This window comes from Martes martes (genome assembly GCF_963455335.1).
Source record: "Martes martes genome assembly, chromosome: 8".
Classification (NCBI taxonomy): Eukaryota; Metazoa; Chordata; class Mammalia; order Carnivora; family Mustelidae; genus Martes; species Martes martes.
In genome coordinates, this window is record NC_137895.1 from 113,268,661 (window position 1) to 113,290,733 (window position 22,073).

Genomic DNA, 22,073 nt, shown 5'->3' on the forward strand with positions numbered 1-22,073 from the left:
TTCAACAAAAAGTGTTGGGAAGATTAGACTGGATACTTTCTTTCACCATACATAAAAATAAACTCAAAATGGATTAAGGACCTAAATGTGACACATGTAACCACAAAAATCAGAGAGATTGGCCATACCAACATTTTTCTAGATATGTCTCCTGAGGCAAAGGAAATAACAGCAAAAATAAACTATTATCACTACATCAAAATAAAAAGTTTCTGCACAGTGAAGGAACCAATCAACAAAAGTAAAAGGTAACCTACTGAATGGGAGAAGATATTTGCAAATGACATGACAAATGAAAATGATAAAGGGTTAGTATCCAAAATATTTAGAGAACTTATACAACTCAACACCCAAAATACAAACAAGCCAATTTAAAAATGGGCCAAAGACAAGAACAGACATTTCTTCAAAGAAGACATACAGATGGTCAACAGACATATAAAAAGATGTTCAATATCACTTATGATCAGGGAAATGCAAATCAAAACTACAATGAGATTTCATCTCATAACTGTCAGAATGGCTAAAATCAAATATACAAGAAATAACAAGTATTGGTGAGGATGTGGAGAAAAAGGAACCCTTGTGCTCTGTTGGTGGAAATGCAAACTGGTACAGCCACTGTGGAAAACAGCATGGAGTTTCCTCAAAAAGCTGGGATCATACAAATGTAGTGATCCAAAGGGGCATGTACACCTGAATGTTTATAGCAGCAATGTCCACAATAGCCAAACTATGGAAAGAACCTGGATGTCCATCAACAGATGAATGGATAAAGATGTTTTATATATATATATATATATATATATATATATACACACACACACACACACCGTGTATACACACACACACACACACACACACACACACACACACACAATGGAATACTATGCAGCCATCAAAAGAAATGAAATCTTGCCATTTGCAACTACATGGATGGAACTAGAGGGTATTATACTGAGCAAAATAAGTCAATCAGAGAAAGATAATTATCATATAATCTCCCTGATATGAGGAATTTGAGAGGTAGAGTGGGGGGGTTGGGAGATAGGGAAGGAAAAAATGAAATAAGATGGGATTGGGAGGGAGACAAACCGTAAGAGACTCTTAATCTTACGAAACAAACTGAGGGTTGCTGGGGGGAGGGGGATGTGGAGAGGGTGGTTGGGTTATGGACATTGGGGATAGTATGGGATATGGTGAGTGCTGTGAAGTGTATAAACCTGACAATTCACAGACCTGTACCCCTGGGGCAAATAATACATTATATGCTAATAAAAATATATATAAAAAAAAAAGAAAAATAAAAAGCTGACCTGAGCTGACAGCAGCCACTTAACTAAGCCACCCAGGGGAACCTATGAAAATAATTCTTAAAGCCTATTGCTTAAAACCACTATTCCTCACTAATGTGACAGGACAACTTTTAGAAATATTTTGTTTTTCACATAGTATTTTTTTCCTTCTTGGTCCTGTGCAGGGTCAGGCTCTTTATGCTTCCTTGCCCAGAAGAAGTTATGTATGTCATATCTGAAAGCAGAAGACTCTTGCAAGACACTTCCCTTTCTGGATTTTGTTTTCATAAAGTCTGAGCTTCCATATCTGCTGTGCAGAAGGAAGGAAAAGGCAAGAGTTGCAACTGAAGTGCCTTGAACAGCAGATGTTTCCAGAGCCTAATTCCTTGGCCCTTCCATCAATCTCCTTTCCTTCCCCATATCATGAAATCCCGAGTCACATTTTTGGAACCCCTACACCATGGGGAATTTGAAAATCACTGCTCTGGACCAATAATTCCCCAGATCTTCTGAGCTGAAGACACATGGACATGCTGGAATAGAAGCTGAGGGACTTTAGAGACAGACTACCATATTTCTATTCTTCATGTATAGATGATGAAGTAATAGTGGAGTGACAGGTGACTGGAACTGCTTTAACCTGGGAGTGCAGAAGAATGCTGAGGCTGGTAATCAAACTGGAAAATTGAACTGAGTATTGGCAGGAAGAAGAGGATAATTAATTTGGTCTCTGGAACGTCAAATTTGACATTAAGGTAATGCATCCTAAACAAGGTAGCCTGTAAGCAGCTAGAGAGATGGGAATGTCAGGTCTGTAGATAAGAAGATAAGAGAGTCAAGCAATTGTTGAAGAAATGGGCTCAGAGAAAAGAGCATGAGGGAAGAGGAGAGGGTGTTCAAGAGATCCTGCAGCAAAGGTAGAAAACTAGTGGCCCACGTGCCACGACCTCCTTCTTTGAGTAACTGCTATTCTCTTGTTCACTGAAAACTTTGTTCTCTAGAATTACAGACTATCAGAATCACTGTTTGAAACTTTATTGGTATAAACAAAACATCCTACTCTTGCTTGGAGGATCTAAGACCTAGAGAAGCAGCCTTGATTGACTATCAAGCCAGGTGCAGAGCTTTGGGACAGGGGTTTCTCAAGACAACAGTCCACATCTGCCTTACTTTTGTAGTTCTCAGGGAAACAGGACCTAAGGTCCACTTGTAGTCTAGACGTGATGTCAACGCTCTGCTTTATTTAGAGCCTACTGAAACACAACTTCATCAAAATTTTACCCTAACTCCACACTTCCTCCAGAGCTGTGTAACTCCATCTTTTCCTTTGGTGAGCTGCCCCCCAGTTCCTCAGTTGTGAGCTCTCTATTGCAGTGGATCAACAAACCTCTATCTGTTGAGGTATGGGTTAACTTCTTGAGGTATGTCTTGGGCAAAGACAGAGAGCCCTGGAGGTTTTTATAATGCAATCATTCTTTTTACAAACTATAATTGAGACCCAGACGAAGGATTCCTGATTGTCTTTGCAGTTCTCCTTTCACAGTACCTCAGAGCGACTTCCAGTTGAGAACCATTATTGTATCCACCGTTCCAAAAAACCACTTCAACGGCTGAGTGGTTTCCCTTAGACATGTAATCCACAAATTCATCCAGGTCTTTTATCCAGGAATGACTCAGGTCCGTCATTCCTCCGGGGTTGAGTTCCATATATTTATTCCCAGAGAAGTGGGACCTCTGACTGACTGAGGGCCTTCTCCCCGCTCACCCTACTTTTCACCTTTGTTTAGTGATCTTCTTCATGCCTTAGGATAAATTTCCTTTTTCTTTCTTGACTCGCCAGCCCACTCTCTCAGGAAATAGTAACCACTTCAACTGGAGAGCCACGCGTCACCCTTCATTCAAATCTTTTCTCTGGCAAGGCGCTCTAATAAGGTGGACTGGGAACCAATTTTATCTCCAGACCAAATAGAAAGCAAACACTTCCTTATTAGGAATATAGTACTATATTTAAATAAACTATAAAGTAAGTTTTAACAAATCCCTTGACCCCTGAAGAAAAGAAAGCTAAGCGCATCTGCCTTCGTTCTGGGAAATTCTGCGGTCAGGTCGGGCAGCGGGGTAACCGAAGTTACCTCTGGCAGTGAGCGTCCGGTAAAACTTGAATCCGCGACCCCTGGGCGAAGAGTGGCGGCAGGGCGGCGGCGCGGCCGGACGCGGACGCGGATTGGTTGTCAGGGAGTCGGGACCCGCCGCGCTTGCGCCGTGCTCCTCGCGCACCGCCCATCCCGACGCCCAGTCGCCGGTCTGCGGCCTCGGGAGTGATCGGGCGGCTGCCGGCGAGCCGGCGAGCGGACAGCCGGGCGGGCAAACGGTGTGCCCGGCCTGCTGTCTCCGAAGAAGTAGGGGGCGACTTTCCCGGGGTCTGGAATCCTCTCGAGCCCCTGTAGTTTGCCCAGGCCGAGGAGAGAGAAGCTGAGGAGCCGCGGACTCTCCACCCGTGCCGCCGCCGCCATGGCTGCCATGATGGATCGGAAGTGAGCTTCAGGGCGACGGCTACCGGCGCCGGTGCTTCGAGTCCGGGTTTCCCGGCCACTCCCGCCGGGGGAAGCGCGGCGCTGCAGACTGCTGACTCTCTCGGCCTTCGCGACGCTTAGTTTCAGCTCGGGCCCGCTTCTTTCCAGACTGAGCGGCGGGGAGTGGCTCCCGGCCTCCGGCCCCGGCAGCGAGGAAGATGGCGGACCCGGCCGAGTGCAACATCAAAGTGATGTGTCGCTTCAGACCTCTCAACGAGTCTGAGGTGAACCGCGGCGATAAGTACATCGCCAAGTTTCAGGGAGAAGACACGGTCATGATTGCGGTGAGTGATCCCGGTCCCCACCCTCCGTCCCGCTCCTTTGCGCCTGACTGGGCCCGGAGTTCTGGGAAGTGGCGGGGTGCAGAATTGAGAACGAGCAGTGGTGTCCCCAACCCCGCCCCCGGTAGAGTTTGCCGGTTCAAATAACGCTGGTGTGGGGGGGGGGGGGGAGACTGCGCAGCTCCATGGGTGTTCCTGGATCGCCCTCACCGGGTCTTAAGTGCCCAGAGAAGGGAGGTGCCTGGTCTCCGTCTGGGACACTCCCCCACCTGGGGCGCTGGAGGAACTGTCCGGGGAGAGTTTAGTGCATATTTGCGTATGTTTCTGCTTGTGTGTGCGTATTTGCTGTTAGTATTTTGGACTACCCCAAGTTTACCATTTGTAACACGTGCAGGATTAAAGTTCAGCTAGGAATGTTGAGGTTCAAGACCAGCCCTACTGCACCTTAAGTAGTAAACATACCTAGCTGTATAGAAACAGAAGACACAGCTACATGATGAACCATATTTCTCTCGGGAGAAGGAAAAAATGATCGAACGACTACAAATATACCTGTATCTCTTATGTCCACCCACCCGTCCTTAGAGTGATGAATGAATGCTCATGTTAACTATTACAAATTGCGAATCGACGACTGTAAAAAGACTGAGTTCTCTTTTGAAATAGGAGTGATCAATTTTCTTCAGTTTTCTAGCTGATCTGGCCAACTCAGACTGGGTCAAATAGGTGCCCAGAATGACCTCTGCTTTTACTGGGTTTTATGGGGTAGCAGTATAGCAAAGAGTGTTAATTTTGTATTAGGGTATTACAAACGCAAGCTTTAAAAAGAAAATAAATGTGATCAATAAATTGGACTTCTTGTTAGTACTAGATCCCTACTTCTACCTTGAAGAAAAATTGATTTTGATAAATCTCAAGGATGGAGAAATAGTGTCCTTTGTGGTATAAAACATGACCAGAGTTGGTTGATTATTGTCAAGAAAACCAGAATGTAAGGTTGATTTTTTTTTTTAACTTATTTTATTTTATTTTAGGTCTGATCTCTGGTATTGAAAGGTGTCTACAAATATTTTACAACCCCAGTTCAGGAAGATTAAAATGGGTAGTAGGACACTGCCTACAGAACAGTGAATTGTGACTAAAATAATTAAATTTATCTTTTTTGGTAATGCCATTGTGGCAGAATTTTTTTCTATGTTGCTATCATGGTACAAAATCTAAAATGTTAGTGTTTTTTTCTCTGATGGCCTTCCGTATTTAGCAGATTGTTTGCACAGTTTAGTTTGGAAAAACAACAAAGGGGGTCATAGGAGATGGGACATTGATGGTGAAGAGCATTGACATACAAGACAGGATTGAAGTTCTTTTAAGAATTTTTATGTGAAAGTTTGCAAAGGTCAGCTTTAGAAATTGAATATCATAGCTCTTTGTTGCTCTGTAGGCTTTTGGCAAAGAAGTCATTAGATTACCAACAGCTGCCAGCTACTACTGTGTGAAGACTGTGGGCTGGTTTTTTGTTAACAAGTTCATGAGAAAAACGATAAATGACATTGGTAACACTACGAAGTTAAGCACAGTAGTCATCCTTTTCCTTTAGGCTATCTCTGACATGGAATCAGGAAGCTTGCAAGGCCTGGGTTAGTTGGCAAACTGGCTACTAGTTTCTCATAGTTTTTGTGATTATTCAGCTGCTCAACAGTGATTGACACATCAAAACAATTTTCCTTTTAGACTTGTATAAAGAATGTCTTATTTTTGGAGATTTTAGTGTGTGTTTAAGCAAATCTATAAGTATTACCAAGATTCGTTTGTTGGAATGATAGGATTCACAAAATATATTGAGAAGGCAGCTTTCTCCACTAATAAGACAAAGGAGGAAAGAGTTAAAAGAAAAGAGTTACCACAGTAAGCACACTCGTATTCTAGGTTGTTTCCTTTGGATAAAGTTCTTATAAGTTCTTATTTAAGTTTCCTAAACAATGTAAATAAATGTAAATGATAATAGAAATAATGGATAGGTGATTGAGTTTTGAATCCGTAATAAACAGTTGGTCTTTAGGTAAACTGGTAAGCATTTTTAGTCCTTTTTTTTTTTATAAGTTTAAGCAGAAATACAGCAGAGTCACATAGCCTTAAGAAATGTAAGGCAGCATGTTTACTTCATTATTTTCAAAAGCTAATCTTCTGTACATACTAAGTCATTGGTTACAAGACGTCTCAGTTTTTTTTAATGAAATTTTTCAAAGGCTTGAAAATTTTATGAGGGATAGCTGGGAGAGTGAAATTTTAAAATTTTAAAAATCTCTAGATTTGTTTTGTTCATTTTACTGGATCCTGATTCAAAATGAACAGTTTTAAGAAAATTGCTGCAATGCAGCATTTAAAACTAAATTATTCTAAATGTGATCTTAAAACATTTTGTATACCGATTGTATACAATCTTCTGGTTAAATCAAAATGTAAAAGGGTAGGTATTTTAGTTTATAATGTGATTGAATTATAGATATACTCTGTGCTCCCGTAGAAAATAATTTCTAAGGATTCTCATTTTCATCTAACTTCACTTTTGTCCAAACTTTTTTTTCCTGTTACATCAGTGACTTTAATATGATCCTGTGGCAGGCAAATCTTGTAATCCTACAGTGTTTCTCTATGTCTTACAGTCTTTATACAGATTTTTTTGGTAATTAAGTGCTTGTTGAAGAGGTATAAATATCACATCACAAAAATGAAATAAGTGAATTATTTAAGGAAAACCTTTACTTGATAAAAATAGAATTTGCTTTAAAGAAGAGAACTTGTTATCCACAAAAGAGGACAAGGGTAACACCTTATGTAGTTGAAATAAGCCTGCCGAAAACTCCAGAAAAAAAAAATCAATAGAAAAAGTTACTGTTTTATGCATCGTAAAAGTGGAACGTGCATATTTGTATTGTTGAGTATCTTGACCAATCATGGTTCCTTATATGGTATACCGTAGAGACCGTCAGAACCAACAACAGGCTGTTGTAGTTCATTGAAATTAAAGTAAAACCTAATTAGATCATCTTGTCCAGTTCCTTGCCTATAGCTCAACACGATTTCTCTTTTCAAATAAATGATGTTATGGTGTTTGATCCTCATTACCATAAGAGTGAAAATTAAAAGAGAAGAAGCCAGCCTAGCTGGCTCTTGTTTTCAGCTCAGGTCGTGATCTCCTGGGTCCCAAGATTGAGCTCTGCCTCAGACTCCACAAGGTTCTCTCCCCCTGCCCCTCCCCCCGGGTTTCATGAGCATTCGCACATGTACATGCATGCACAGGCGTGCTCTCTGTCTCTCAAATAAATAAATTTTAGAGAGAGAAGAAGCCCTCATCACATACCTGTACAATAGTGGTATGTTAACTAACAATCATTGTCAGACTAAGCAAAGTCTGGTAAGATACAATCCCATGTGATGGGAGAGTCACTATTCAGAATTCCAGAGAAAGGTATATTCCTGCTAGGAGGGTGACCTTTATAACCAGATTTGGTGTTCAGCCTGGTCTTTCCAGATATAAACAGGAACCACTTCACTTTTTTTAGATTTCTTAAAAATCTAAGATATAGGGTCCCTGGCTGGCTCAGTCAGTGGATCTTGTAACTCTTAACCTTAGGGTTGTGAGTTCAAGCCCTGTGTTGGGCGTAGAGACTACTTAAAAATAAAATCTTAAAAGAAAAAAAAATCTAAGTTATGGTTGCAGTTCAAATAAGCTTATTCCTCTTTGGTTTTGTCCCCTTGAAGCTTGTCAGATGTGATTGTATTTTATGAGTTGGAGTATCTTTGAAGGTTCATAGAAATAAGACGACATAATATACATTTCAAGGCCAAGAACCAGGTTTTTAAGATACGGATGTCCAGATCATGAGTTTCCCTTTCTTTAATTTATTTGAAAAGTTTTGGTTAAGAGATGTCACTTAATTGTAGACTATTAGAAGTAATTTTTTTATTTCACAAGTCTTGTTTTTCATTCCAGGAAGCTATTATCAGTTAGTAATTTCATGACTAGATCTCTAATTAAACATTTACCTTACATAACAAAATTATAGTTTAGTTTTGGAATTAAAAAATTTTTGTCAACTTAATGCTGAGCACTTAATTTTTGATTCAACAGTGATATAACATACAAAGATATCACTTACTCCTAGCTTAGTTATTTTTTAGTTTGCATATTTGCCGTAAGGAATGCCATAGTAAACACCTGCATAAAGTACTTTTTAGGCAGGTTTTACTGTTACCCTCTTTTTTTTTTATTATTTATTTGTCAGAGAATGTGCACAAGCAGGGGGTGCCTCAGGCTGAGGGAGAAGCAGGCTCCCCGCTGAGCATGAAGCCTGATGTGGGACTCGATCCCAGTATCCTGGGATCATGACCTGAACCGAAGGCAGATGCTTAATTGACTGAGCTTCCTGGGTGTCCCTATTACTCATTATTCTTGGTATATTTCTTTCTAAATTGTTTATGACCACTGTTTTCACTGATGTAATAATGGGATAACTTCAAGCTCAGTAGTGTTCTTTATATTTTTTAAATGTTTATATTAGTATGTTATTACTTCTTTTGGAAAGATGCAGTTGTCTTCATGCTGTTGCCTATTTTCTATTGATTAATTTGCTTCTTGCAAACCCAGTTTGAGTTAATCATTGTTTAATTTTTGTTTTCATAGTATACTTTTATACATTTTTATTAAATGTGTATTTTGGCTAGTTGCAGTCTGTTCTTGACTCTGCGAGATTATGAGTTCCTTAATGCTAGAGGTTGTTTCCATTTCAGTTCTGTTAACATTACTCAAGCACTTGTATTAGATCCTATATTATACAGTTTCTTAGCTTTATATTCAAGATTTTTTTCTTTTTTCTTTTTTTTTTTAATTTTTTAAAGATTTTATTTATTTATTTTACAGACAGAGATCCAAAGTAGGCAGAAAGGCAGGCAGAGAGAAAGGAAGAAGCAGGCTCCCCGCCGAGCAGAGAGCCCGATGCGGGGCTCGATCCCAGGACCCTGAGACCATGACCTGAGCCGAAGGCAGAGGCTTTAACCCACTGAGCCACCCAGGCGCCCCAAGATTTTTTTCTTTTTTAAGATTTTATTTATTTATTTGAGAGAGAGAAAGCACAAGCAGGGGGAGGGGTAGAGGAAGAAGCAGACTCCCTGTCAAGCAGGGAGCCTGATGCAGGGCTTGATTCCAGGGACACAGGACTTGATCCCAGGACCCTGGGATCATGACCTGAGCCAAAGGCAGATGCTTAACTGACTGAGCCACCCAGGAGCCATATATTCTAAGATTCTACCCAGTCTTATTTTCTGTTCTTTGAACCCTGTAGTCTGTACTAATTAAATAACATTTCTAAAATTCTTTTACTCATTTACAATGTCTGATACCTTACAGGTGCTAAATAAATGTTTGCTGGGTACATGAAGAGGAAAATTTATTTTCTTTTCACATGGAAAAAATTAGTGTGGTTTATCTCGGGCTGGTGATTGTTATTTTGAATATACTTGTGTTTTAAAAATTGTTTATCACAAATACGTCTTGTATAATCACTAAAAGAATAGATTGTCTCTTTTTTAGTTGCACCTATAAAATTGAAGGTTAATGTCTTTGTAGAATTTTAGCAAAAGGACACTTTTAGGGGTGCCTGGGTGGCTCAGTCGTTAAGCAGCTGCCTTCGGCTCAGGTCTTGATCCCAGGGTTCTGGGATCGAGTCCCACATTGGGCTCCCCGAGCGGTGGGGAGTCTGCTTCTCCCTCTCTGGCTCCTCCTGCTTGTGTTCTCTGTATGTGTGTGTGTGTCTGTCTGTCTCTCTCTCTCTCTCTGCCAAATAAATAAATAAATAAATCTTTTTTTTTTTTTTTAAAGGACACTTTTATGTTTGTCTCACAGGCAAAGAATAGTCAGACATTAAGATGCCAACTTTTAATTGATGCCAAAGTGAAGTCATCATAGTATATCCTTTAAGAATGCTTTCTGCTACAGAGGACAAACAAACAACAAATAGTGGTTTAAATAAGAGATTATTATTCTCACATGTTAAAAGTCTGGAGATAGGCCCCTAGTGCTGCTGCTTACTGACTCTGTTATCTTTTGTCATCTTTAAGCTATTGATTTTTCTTCATGTTTTTCATCATTCCAGAAAGGAGAAAGGGCAGCTACACTGAGATGGTCCTTTTTATCAAAAAAACAAAACACTTTTCCAAGACCCCTCAGCATACCATCACTTAGTTTGTAGTATCCAGAAATGGGTCATGTGGCCACTGGTTGCAAAGAAACTAGGCTATCAGGTAGTTAGCTTCCCAGCCTGTGTAATGGGAAGCTGCAAGGGGAAGGAGAATTATTAATGATTTTGGATAGCCATTTAGGAGTATCTGTTCCATTGTACTTTTCATTGTAATTGTTATTCCAAGTTTTGGGGAAGGAAATTTTGAAGCATAGTTCCTAAAAAGTAAGGTCTTTTTAGCAGAGGCCTAGGAAGTCTTCTATGAAGTTAAGGATTTTTTGAATGGTCATGATTGTGTTGTATTTAAGGTCTAGCTTCCTTCCTTTCCTTTAAGAAAGGGTAGAGAGCAAGCTTTCAAATACTAGACGACCTTGCTCTCCTCTCACATCTGTATGTTATTTTTTCTTTTAGTTTCCTAGATTGTTCTGGCCAACATTTAAACTTGCTCAAATCTTGTCCTTAAAAAAAAAGTCTTTAGACCCACAGCCAGATTTCTCTTAGTTACTTCCCATTTTTTTCTTTTTTTAGGATTTTATTTATTTATTTGTCAGAGAGAGACACAGCAAGAGAGGAAATGAACAAGCAGGGGGACTAGGAGAGGGAGAAGGAGGCTTCCCTCTGAGCAGGGAGCCCAATGGGGCTTGATCCCAGGACTCTGGGATCATGACCTGAGGTGAAGGCAGATGCTTAAGGACTGAGCCACCCAGGCGCCCCTACTTGCCATTCTTTTTTAATCTCTTTCCACTCTAATCTTTGTTAATGGGTATTTTTCAATTTTGCCTTGACCTCACAGCTATATTTGACACAGCCACTCCCTCAATAATTTTTCCTTGACTTGCATGGATGCTAAACTCTAATTTTTTTCATTCCATCCCTCTGGCTCATGCTTCAGACTGTGTCAGTTCTCTAAATGAGTCCCCAGGATCCTTTCAGGGGACCCACAAGGTCAGAAATTTTCAAAATAATATTAATATATTATTTGCCTTTTTCACTGTGTTGTCACATTGGAGCTTTGCTCCATAACTTCCAACTTAACTTTTAGTTTATTGCATTCTGCAGCCTCATTTCTGCCTTAGGATTTTTTTTTTTTAAGGTTTTATTTATTTGACAGAGAGAGAGCGTGCACAAGTAGGGGGAGGAGCAGGCTCCCCGCTGAGCAGGGAGCCCGATCCTGGGCTCCATCCCTGGACCCTGGGATCATGACCTGAGCAGAAGCAGCCACTTAACCTACTTAGGATTTATGCGTCCAATACCTAGGGTACTTCCTGCACTCACCCTCCCCTGACTAGTATTGAAGAGGCAAGCAATGAGCTAGGTGCTACTCTTTCTTTTTTTCAGTTCTTAAATATCCCTTCTCCAGAGTGGTTCCCTGGCATTCTTCTGCCTTCTCCCAGATTCAGGTTCCTCTCTTATATACTCTCATAGCATTCTGTTGCTGAGTCAGAATTCTAGTCACTTAATTATTTGTCTAATGTCTGTCCCACTATTACTTAACCTCCACTAAAGCATGTCTGTCTTGGTCATCATTCTAGCGAGATGTATGTCTAGTATATCGGGCATCCCATAGGTATTTGTTACATGAATGAAATGATTGAAAAGCTATTGCAGTAAAATGGAAAGCCTAATGGGAGTAGTGGAGGGAGCTCTGAATTGGTTGGAGATTTGAATTTAAATTTTAATTTTGTCATTAACACCTTTTGTACATTTCAGGATTCTAGCTTCTTTATCAGCAAAATGATATTATTATTGAAAATATAGCCTTAGTACTTGCCAGAGTAGACAGTCATTAAATAAAATTCACTCAGCAATGTATGAGTGCCTATTATAGTAGTGGTAAGACCTGGAAATACAACAAAGACAAAAATAGACATTTTTGGTTTTGTGGAGTTTATTCTAGTGGATTTGTACTTTGTGATCCTTAAGGTCCTTTCCACAAGATTCTGTGACACGAAGTAATGTATAGTAGGTACCCTATTTAGAAGGTTAAATATATGATGACATCTTTTTTTTTTTTTTAAAGATTTTATTTATTTATTTGACAGACAGAGATCACAAGTAGGCAGAGAGGCAGGCAGAGAGAGAGAGAGGAGGAAGCAGGCTCCCCGCCGAGCAGAGCGCCCGATGCGGGGCTCGATCCCAGGACCCTGGGATCATGACCCGAGCCAAAGGCAGAGGCTTTAACCCACTGAGCCACCCAGGGGCCCCTATATGATGGCATCTTTAAAGGAACTTAGAAATGTCCGTTCACCTTTACTTTGTGTAGTTGAAATCTTTGTTTCTGTTTTTCAGTCCAAGCCGTATGCATTTGACCGAGTGTTCCAGTCAAACACCTCTCAAGAGCAAGTATATAATGACTGTGCAAAGAAGATTGTTAAAGGTAAATATATTTAACATGCTGTTGTCTCAACAATAAGTAAAATTTTGTGATCTTTCCCATTACCCAGTTTTTTCATTTTAATGCACTCCTTTTTTTAGTTAATTGCAGAAGACAGTTGTTTAAATAATGAAAAGATGAGATAAAATTAGTAAACACATTATTGCTCAAATTCCATGATCTAATTTTTTTTTTAAGATTTTATTTATTTGACAGAGAGAGCACAAGTAGGCAGAGTTGCATACAGAGGGAGAGGGAGAAGCAGGCTCTCTCCGCTGGGCAGGGAGCCCAACGTGGGGCTTGATCCCAGGATCCTGGGATCCTGACCTGAGCCGAAGGCAGCTGACTAACTGACTGAGCCATCCAGGCACCCCTCCACGATGTAATTTATATACAATACCTAGTGAAAGGTAGTATAAGAATATTAGCATTACATACTTGCTCTTGGAAGATGCAGTTCTGTTAGATATTCCCAAGAGAGTTTTTAAGGTAGCAGTTCTGGAAATGCAGCAGCATGAGAATGATTACAAAATGGTTAGATGGGTTTCTAAAAAGTAGTAGAAAATGGTAGCAATTGGTCATTCTTCCATTCCATTGTTCTTTCTTCCCCCAAAGACTCCTCTTGTGTTCAACAGAAAAACACTTGAACAATTTAACAGAGGTTACCAAGGGTGAGAAAAGTGCGTACGTTCCAGTTAATACTATTAATTGATACTAAGCTTTTTCAAGTTTATATTTTCTAAAACCATAGAACCCTGGAGCCGAGAGGGTGTGAGTGATTATCTGGACTTCGAATTACTACATAAATCCCTTTTGTCAAAGGGATCTTAGAGTTAAATAGCCATTACTTTGTCATATAATTTATTCTACTTTTTGTCAGCTCTAATTGTTAGAAAGTACTTCTTAGATTGTGGCAAAAACCTGTCTTGTAGCATTCCCTGGAGTGGAGAGGATGGAATTCAATATAAAGGTGGACAGGTTAGGGTTAAGTAGGAGCACAAACAGTTCATCCAGTAAGAGGAGAAAAGGTAGAGTTTTGGGGCAGAACTAAGTCTATAGGTGTGATGGAAGAAAATACAGATACTCTCTTTATATTCCATTTTTTCTGTGATCACGGGTACAAAGTTAGCCCAGAGTGAAGATGGGGTAAGCAGTTCTAGGAGAAGGAGTGAAGTTGTCTGGCAGTAGAAGGGAATGGATTAAAGAAATGTGGCAGTATTGCCAGGCAGCATTGCCAAGGGCCCACTTGAGGTTAGCTGCCAGAAGAGCTGAATTTACCTAGTTGGGGTATTGCCAGGTGATTATAAAAGAGGGGGAGAAGGGCAAAAGAATTGAGGATGAATCAAGAGAATGATGATAATAGTGAACGATGGAATCTAATGTGAATGAGAGGAAGGAGAATACAGGTGTGGGGAATGGGTTTGAGGGACAGTGAAAGGAAGTGGTAAGATTAGTTTGTTACAGTCTTAATGGGCTCGAATGTTTTTTGAAATCAGGGTGCTAGAAGGAATAATAGGCGGTAGGTACTTAATTAACATTAGGAAGGCAGTGTAGGTAGTAATGAAAAGGTCTAGAGGTTAGTTGGCATCTGGAGAAAACGAGGTATTTTAGTAGGATCTTCTACTACATGGACACTGGAACCACCAAGAATTAAAACAGGAATGGTTTTTTGTTTTTTTTTTGTTTTTTTAGATTTTATTGGACAGAGAGAGATCAGAAGTAGGCAGAGCAGCAGGGAGAGAGGGGGGGGGGGAAGCAGGCTCCCCGCTGAGCAGAGAGCCCAATGCGGGACTCAGTCTCAGGACCCTGAGATCATGACCTGAGCCGAAGGCAGAGGCTTAACCCACTGAGCCACCAAGCGCCCCTAACAGGAATGGTATTAATGAGAGACAGTGGACTGGATGCTGAAAAACTCAGAGAAGCTGTTGGAGAATTAACTTGATTCTATAAATGATTGCAACAAAGAGGAACAGGCAGTGTCATCTTTTGTTTGTAGGCATCAAATAGTTTTCCAAGTGGATCTGTTACAGAACACAATTATGTTACATTCTTCGTATTTCAATGTAATTTTTTCATCAGTACAGGCTAAGATTTTACATTACTTTTTTTAAAATACTAAGGTATTGATTCATGAGCTCAAGAGCAATTTAAGTGTATAAGGTCTTTTTCACATCTGCTGGAGCCAACATTAAATCCCATTCTATACTTGAATATTGGAGTTTTTAAAATTTGACTGTAAGCTTTTATTTTTTTTAATTTTATTTATTTATTTGACAGAAAGACAGTGAGAGAGGGAAACAGCAGGGGGAGTGGGAGAGGGAGAAGCAGGCTTCCCATAGAGCGGGGAGCCCAGTATGGCGCTTGCTCAATCCCAGGAACCCGGAATCATGACCTGAGCTGAAAGCAGGCGTGTAACAGTTGAGCCACCCAGGCACCCTTGACTATAAGCTTTTAAAGTGTGGATTCCCTGTTCGTTTTAGCTCTTGATTATATTTTGAGTTTTGTTTTTATGGTTATCTTATTAGGGATATGTGTTGGCTCTCAGCATATTTGGATTGTTGGAATTAATCCAAATCCAGCAGAATTTTGAAATTCTGCTAAACTCCTTATTTATAGACATTGTTGTTTGAAAAATATTACTCTAAATCATTTATAAGGTGCTTAATGGGCTGTGGTCCTTAGCCTTCTAAAAACTCAGTAAAGTTTTTGGGAGTTAATTAAGTCACACTGGGTAGTCAGCCAACTTCAGATTCTCTTGTACAGTTCTCTGGTTTTTAGTTTGTCAACAAGAATATGATGAAAAAGTTGGGTCCTCTTACGAAGTCATGGTACAGGAAATGAATTTAGTTCATCTGTAGGTTTTCTTCAGTGAAATTTTGGTGTACCAAAAATAATCTATCATTTTTCCTTTTTGAAAATGAGTATAACATTTACAAGTTAGTCATCTTCTGTTGCTTTTGTTCTCCGTGGCTTTTAAAAATCAACTATGGTAGCTGTGAAATTTTCATCTATGAAATATTCTCTTATAACTAGAAACTTGAGCTCACTTAAAACCATTCTTTTCATTGTCTTACCCACCTCAGCCTTGAAGTCTCTCTTGACAGTGTTTATTCTGTTGTTTCATTTTGAGGATAATATTGTAGAAGGTGGTAATAAAATGGGAATACCCTCTGTCTTATATTGTCTGTTAACATTTTATTTTCTGGGCCGTGTAGGTCTACTCAGACATTAGTCGTCTTCTGAATATTTTAAAAAGCTCTTTTTTAGGGGCTTGGTTTCTGTTTTGTTTGTTTTGGTTAGACTTACTTATTCTGGACTTTTATTTTTCTCATGCTTGCTGTTACAGAAACATTATCTCTTGCACATCCTTGGTTATATAGTCTTTTTTTTTTTTTTAAGGTGTTGTTTACTTATTTGAGAGAGACCGTGAGCATGAGCAGTAGGGAGAGGGAGAGAGAGAATCTGAAGCAGATTCTGCACTGAGCGCAGAGCCTGTCATAGGGCTTGGTCCCACAACTGAGAGATCACCCTGAGCCGAAACTAAGAGTCAGATGATTAATTGACTGAGCTACCCGGGTGCCCCATAGTCTCTTAAAAATGGTCTCATATCTACCTTTCTTAGAACTCTTTGAAATATGTTGTCCTAAAGTCCTAAGGTACATGTTTCTATTACCTTCTGTTCTGTTTCTTTACTGTTTACAGTTTTTAAGATGACATCATTCATTTAGTGAAATTTCCCTCCTCAAAATTTAGGTCCTTTTATTTTACTTCACAGCAAATTCCTGCTTTACTGTTTGGAACTGAATTCTGAATAGCAGTTCTTTTTTTTTTTTTTTTTAATTTTTAATTTATTTATTTGACAGACAAAGATCACAAGTAGTCAGAGAGGCAGACTGAGAGAGGAGGAGGCAGGCTCCTTGCTGAGCAGAGAGCCTGATTCAGGGCTCCATCCCAGGACCCTGGGATCATGACCTGCGCCAAAGGCAGAGGCTTAATCCACTGAGCCACCTAGGCGCCCCAATGAATAGCAGTTCCTTTATTTGCTGTTTGGATAAGAACACAGGCTTTGGAATTAGACAAACCTATATTGAAATTTAGGTTCTGCCACTTCCTAGCTGTGTGACTTTTGGGAAGTTACTTAACCTTTCTATGTCCGTGTTTCTTATTTTGCAAAATAAGGGTCTATGAAAATTTAAAAAGAGGATTCATGAAAAAGAACTTTACCTGGGGCCTGGTATGAAGAAGCAAGCACAACAGATACCATTTGCTGCTTGTTTCCTCTCTTCTGGGAGAAGAAATTACTTTCTTGATTTAGTCAACAATAATTGTGCTTGGGATAATTCATAGCCTACGGTGTTTTCACTCTACAAAATTAGACTTAAAGTAACTATTGTAGTAGAAAGCTCTGTCACTGTCTCCAGCTTCTATGCCAGTTTTGCAGTTTGTATTACAAAAGTATTACCTGACTGACTCCTTTATCTCCGTCCAAATGCTCTCTACCACTTCGGAGGAGACTGGATGTAGTAGGTAGTGGGCGTTGCCTAGGACAAGATTATGAATGTGGAGGAGTTACCAGTAAATAAACATAGATTTAAGGAAAGAAGTGAGGTAAGTGGTGGGTTCCTGGCGAGGTCTGAGGATGGGAAACCAATTAAATACATGGCAGGGTGGAGTTGGGACAGTCACTTGCAAACAAATCTGATGGAAGACTGTGGTTAGAAACTTCTGGTAGACAGCGATCAGCAAAATGATGGGTGAGTAGGTATTTCTTCTGGGATGCAGATTTGATGAGCAAGCTGCCAAGGGTGACCTGAAGCAACTGGTACTATCTGGGCTCCTGTCAGTTGGCTGAAGCACTATTTCATAAATTTCTGTAAAAGTTTGTGTGTGTGTGAATATATATATATGTTCACACATACATATAACTTTATTATGTACAGAGCTATTCCTTTTTTCCTTTCTGTAGATTCATTAGATAAGTTTTCTTTATTTTGAATGAGGCTAACCCACTGATACTCTAGTGAATTCCAAATCTGAGTGATATCTTTTTACTTCATGTATGAAGTAGTTGTCACTTACTCAATACTTGCTGTATGCTGCCCATCATACCAGGTCTTCATAGATTTCCTACCATAGCTTCCTGACCTGAACTGGCTGCCACAGCATTTACTTTTAATTTTTACAGATGTGGCCTGCCATATATTTATTTTAGTTCCTGTGTTCCTTGATAGTACAGTGCAGTGGTTAAGAGTATGTCCTTAAAACCAAGATTGTCTAGGTTTGCATCCCACCTCCATCTTGCTAGTTGTGGAAGTAGAGCAAATTAATCTCTCTTTTCTCAGTTTCATCATCTATAAAGTGGGACTACAAATAGTACCTTTCATAGAGTTTTGTGAGGATTTAATATATTAATATATGAAAAATTATAAGAGCCTGGCACATTGTGTGCTCTCAAATGTTAGCAGTAATAATTTTATATGAGGACTTCTAATTTTCGTAGCCTTCTCTTAATTAAGCCTTCCCCTTTGCTGATGAGGACGTTTCCTCATGAGGAAGTTCAGAGAGAGGTGACTTTTCGAAGGTGTTATGCTGTTGTCTTGCTTACTAAATGTTTTTCTTTTTTACAAAGTATGAGAGAAGTAATACATACCCATAGTTGTCCATCTCTGTTTCTCACAAGAACAGCAAAAGTATATTTTAAAGAGGGAGGGAGGCTTTAGAAAGATGCGCTGTGTTAGTAATGGCAATAATCATTCAGCAAGCATTTGAGTTCCTACTAAGTGCCAGGCACTGTGCTGGGAGGTAAGCACAGTCCTGGCCTCAAGGAGTTTAAAAGCTGGTGAAGAAGGCAGGTAAGTAAATTGACAGTTGCAATAGGCAGCTATAAGTATAATGTTTAAATATAGATGCTGTAAGAACACACAGAATGAGATGACTGGTTTATATAGTTGGATTGGAGGAAAAAGCAAAGCCTAAGCTAGTCTTAAAGGATGCACAGAGTAAGAAGGAAAGGAGGTTGCCTTCCAGGTAGAGATGACACATGGACCAAAGCATACCCACATGAGAAGAGTATCACAGTGTGGGGAACAGTATACATTATGGTGTAACTGAAGTTGAACCATGTGAAATTGTCAGATTTGATCATTTTGACCAACACAAAACAGCAGTGTGAGAGGAAGGATAAGTGGGAGGTGGCAAACAAGAGTCAGGACAAAAAGTGTCTTAATTTTACCTAATTACACATGGTATGCTCTCTAGGATTTTCAAATAGATGAATATAATTTTTTTTAAAGATCCATGCTTAAGAGAGGTATATAAATTTCATTGTATATAAATTTTATAATTTCATTGTATATAAATTTTACCTCAGGAATAAAACTGGAAAATGGAATAAAACTGGAAAGTGAATCCTAATTAAAGATACCTGCATGGTGAAGTATTTAGGTGAAAGTGTACTGAAGTCTGTAGTTTACTTTGAAATACATTAAAACATGAATTTTTTCAGTGTTTTCTAAGACTCTTAAGTAATTTCTTATGACTCTATTTTAGAGGGAAAAAAAAATCACCTGAGGTATAAAATCTTATTTTCTCATAGATGTACTTGAAGGATACAATGGAACAATATTTGCATATGGACAGACATCCTCTGGGAAGACACACACAATGGAGGTAACATTTTGTAATCTGTACTTGCATGTAGTTTGCAGAATAGAGTGTGCATTCATTCATTATTTGTGAAATTATTTTATCATGCTTAAACATATTTATTTACTCTTTATTGGATTCTCTGGTACAAATAATATACAGATAACCTCATTGTTGGAATCTAATCAGTCCTGGAGTTCAAATAATGACGTTATATACTTGAAATCCTATCTTAACTTTGTTTTATTAGCATAACCACAAAAGATGAGTGTTTTAGAATTAATGGGAATTTCCTGTTACTTTATAATGGAAATTTGAAATTTTAAATGTTTCATATGTTTTCATTTCTATTCAGAGCAATTAATTCTCTCCAAATATCTGCAACTCTTTTTAATAAGAATGTCTCCACAGTTTTTGGTGCTGTTCTTAGTAAGATGTGGTCCTGCCTAAACTTTCATCTAGAAACAGCCTATTTGTTATCTTACGCTGCTGCTACAAAGCATCTGCTTTTATCATTTATCTGAGCATTCTGTCTAAAATGACTGCTTATTTTAGTGTAATTCATATTACTCCATAAAGTTACAGAGAACAAAGACATTTCTAGCATTTATGTTGATTTGACTTGAAGGAACAATAAAGACATATGTGGGAAGAAACAGACTAAAACCTCTTCGAAAATAAGTTTATTGCACAAGCATGGATAATCTAAATCCAAAAAGGCTTAGAACCGTTGGTAACCCTTATTGTTCACATTCAGTATTTATGCATAAATTACCAATGTGTAATAGTTGAATTGGATTTTTTTTGGGTATTTGTAGAGCTGTTTTCACCAAAAAAATGGCCACAGTTACAACTACTGTCCCTTGTTATGGCAAATTGTAGATTGAAAATTTTTACTTTTAATTCATATTTCTTTGAGTCTCATTTTGTTTTCTGTTTAGGGTAAACTTCATGATCCAGAAGGCATGGGGATTATTCCAAGAATAGTGCAAGATATTTTTAATTACATTTACTCCATGGACGAAAATTTGGAATTTCATATTAAGGTATAAGACTTGGGAAAGATTGTGTTCTGTTTTACACCTAGAATAATTTTACTCCTAGAAATAATAAATGTTCTTCCTTTTTAAAAAATATTTTAAAAGTTCTTTGGACAGTTACAGTGGAAAGATCATTAGGGTTAGTAAACTGGGGTTCTTCATACCATTAGATGACCTTAAACAGGGTCACAAAATCTCTTTTTGTCTTCACCTCCTTCTCTATAAAAGTGAAGGAGTTTGTTACTAAACTCAAAGGTTTTTGTTGTTGTTGTTGTTCTGGTAAAGCTTTTATTTTTGAGAGAGAGAGTGAGAGACTGCAAGGGGGGTGGGCGGGGAGGCAGAGGTAGAAGCAGACACCCTGCTGAGGCCCTGGGATCATGCATGGCCTGAGCCAAAGGCAGCTGCTTAACTGACTGAGCCACCCAGGTGCCCTAAACTCAAAGGTTCTTACTGTTCTCATGAGTCTAATTCATTTTAGATGAAGATACATAATGGAAATTGCTATTTAGTTACATGAGCAGTTTAGAGAGTTCATATCTTCCTGGTAGAACATGAGCTGTGGCTGAGTTGTTGATAACTCTGCCCCCTAGTCTGGACCCCAATAACTTTAATGAACAAGTGAATAAATTATTTTAAAATTTTAATCTTTTTTTCCTTCATTTTTTTACCTTCAGGTTTCATATTTTGAAATTTATTTGGATAAGATAAGGGACCTGTTAGATGGTAAGTTACAGTTTTGCTCTTAGCATTTTAAAATAGCATATTACCTTTTTTTTAATAGTAGATATGAAATCATTTCTAAGAGACCTATATGAAATTGACTTAAATTGTAGGAAACAGGTATATTTAAAGTTCTTTTAAAGTTAGTTGAATGCTTTTGACTTGTTGAATAACTTACTTAAAGCACATATTTATGGGTGTTTGTGTTTCTTAGGTAGTAATTAGAGAATTGAATTACAGTTAGAGGTAGTGAGTCCTTGTCTTCAGATTCACTGCCCTCAGACAGACTATTAAACCATTCTGGGTTATTATTATTTTCAAATGTGTGTGGTAGAGGTTGCATTGGACCTAAAATTCTATATTGCTGAATTAGTTTCTATTTAAATCTCCTACTGTTTCTGCAGTCTTTTTTAAATAGTGATATGTTGTATTTTTAAAATTTATCTATTATTAGGTCACTTGGGAAAGGAAACAATCAATTGAATAAGCTATTTCATAACTAGTTTTAGAGTTGAGGAGAATCTTGCTGATACTCTTCATTTTTCTTTTTCAGTTTCAAAGACCAATCTTTCAGTTCATGAAGATAAAAATCGAGTTCCCTATGTAAAGGTACTTATAAAATGATATAGAATGCTTGTTTAGAAAAGCCCTGTGATAAACAATTTTAAAGCTATTGACATACTTCAAAAAATACTTTATAGGGGTGCACAGAGCGTTTTGTATGTAGTCCAGATGAAGTTATGGATACCATTGACGAAGGAAAGTCCAACAGACATGTAGCAGTTACAAGTAAGTAGGATGTTTATTAACACTAGTTAAGGTACAAAGCTGCCTTAAAATGTCTTTATGAAATTGATTAACTGTATTAGATTTCTATGTAAAGAATTGCTTTAGAAATTATTAGTAAGG

General features: G+C 38.7%; 1 protein-coding gene across 1 annotated transcript in view; it reads left to right on the top strand.

The window, feature by feature from the left end:
* Positions 1–3,603: 3,603 nt before the first annotated feature.
* Positions 3,604–22,073, top strand: part of KIF5B (kinesin family member 5B) — a 44,538-nt gene continuing 26,068 nt past the window's right edge. Inside the window, exons 1-8 of the mRNA XM_080810371.1 lie at positions 3,604–3,829; positions 3,977–4,152; positions 12,675–12,762; positions 19,355–19,428; positions 20,346–20,450; positions 21,119–21,167; positions 21,718–21,773; positions 21,866–21,953. Coding sequence (XP_080666497.1) covers positions 4,027–4,152; positions 12,675–12,762; positions 19,355–19,428; positions 20,346–20,450; positions 21,119–21,167; positions 21,718–21,773; positions 21,866–21,953 — 586 coding nt within the window. The 5' untranslated portion in view covers positions 3,604–3,829; positions 3,977–4,026. The remainder of the gene's footprint in view (positions 3,830–3,976; positions 4,153–12,674; positions 12,763–19,354; positions 19,429–20,345; positions 20,451–21,118; positions 21,168–21,717; positions 21,774–21,865; positions 21,954–22,073) is intronic.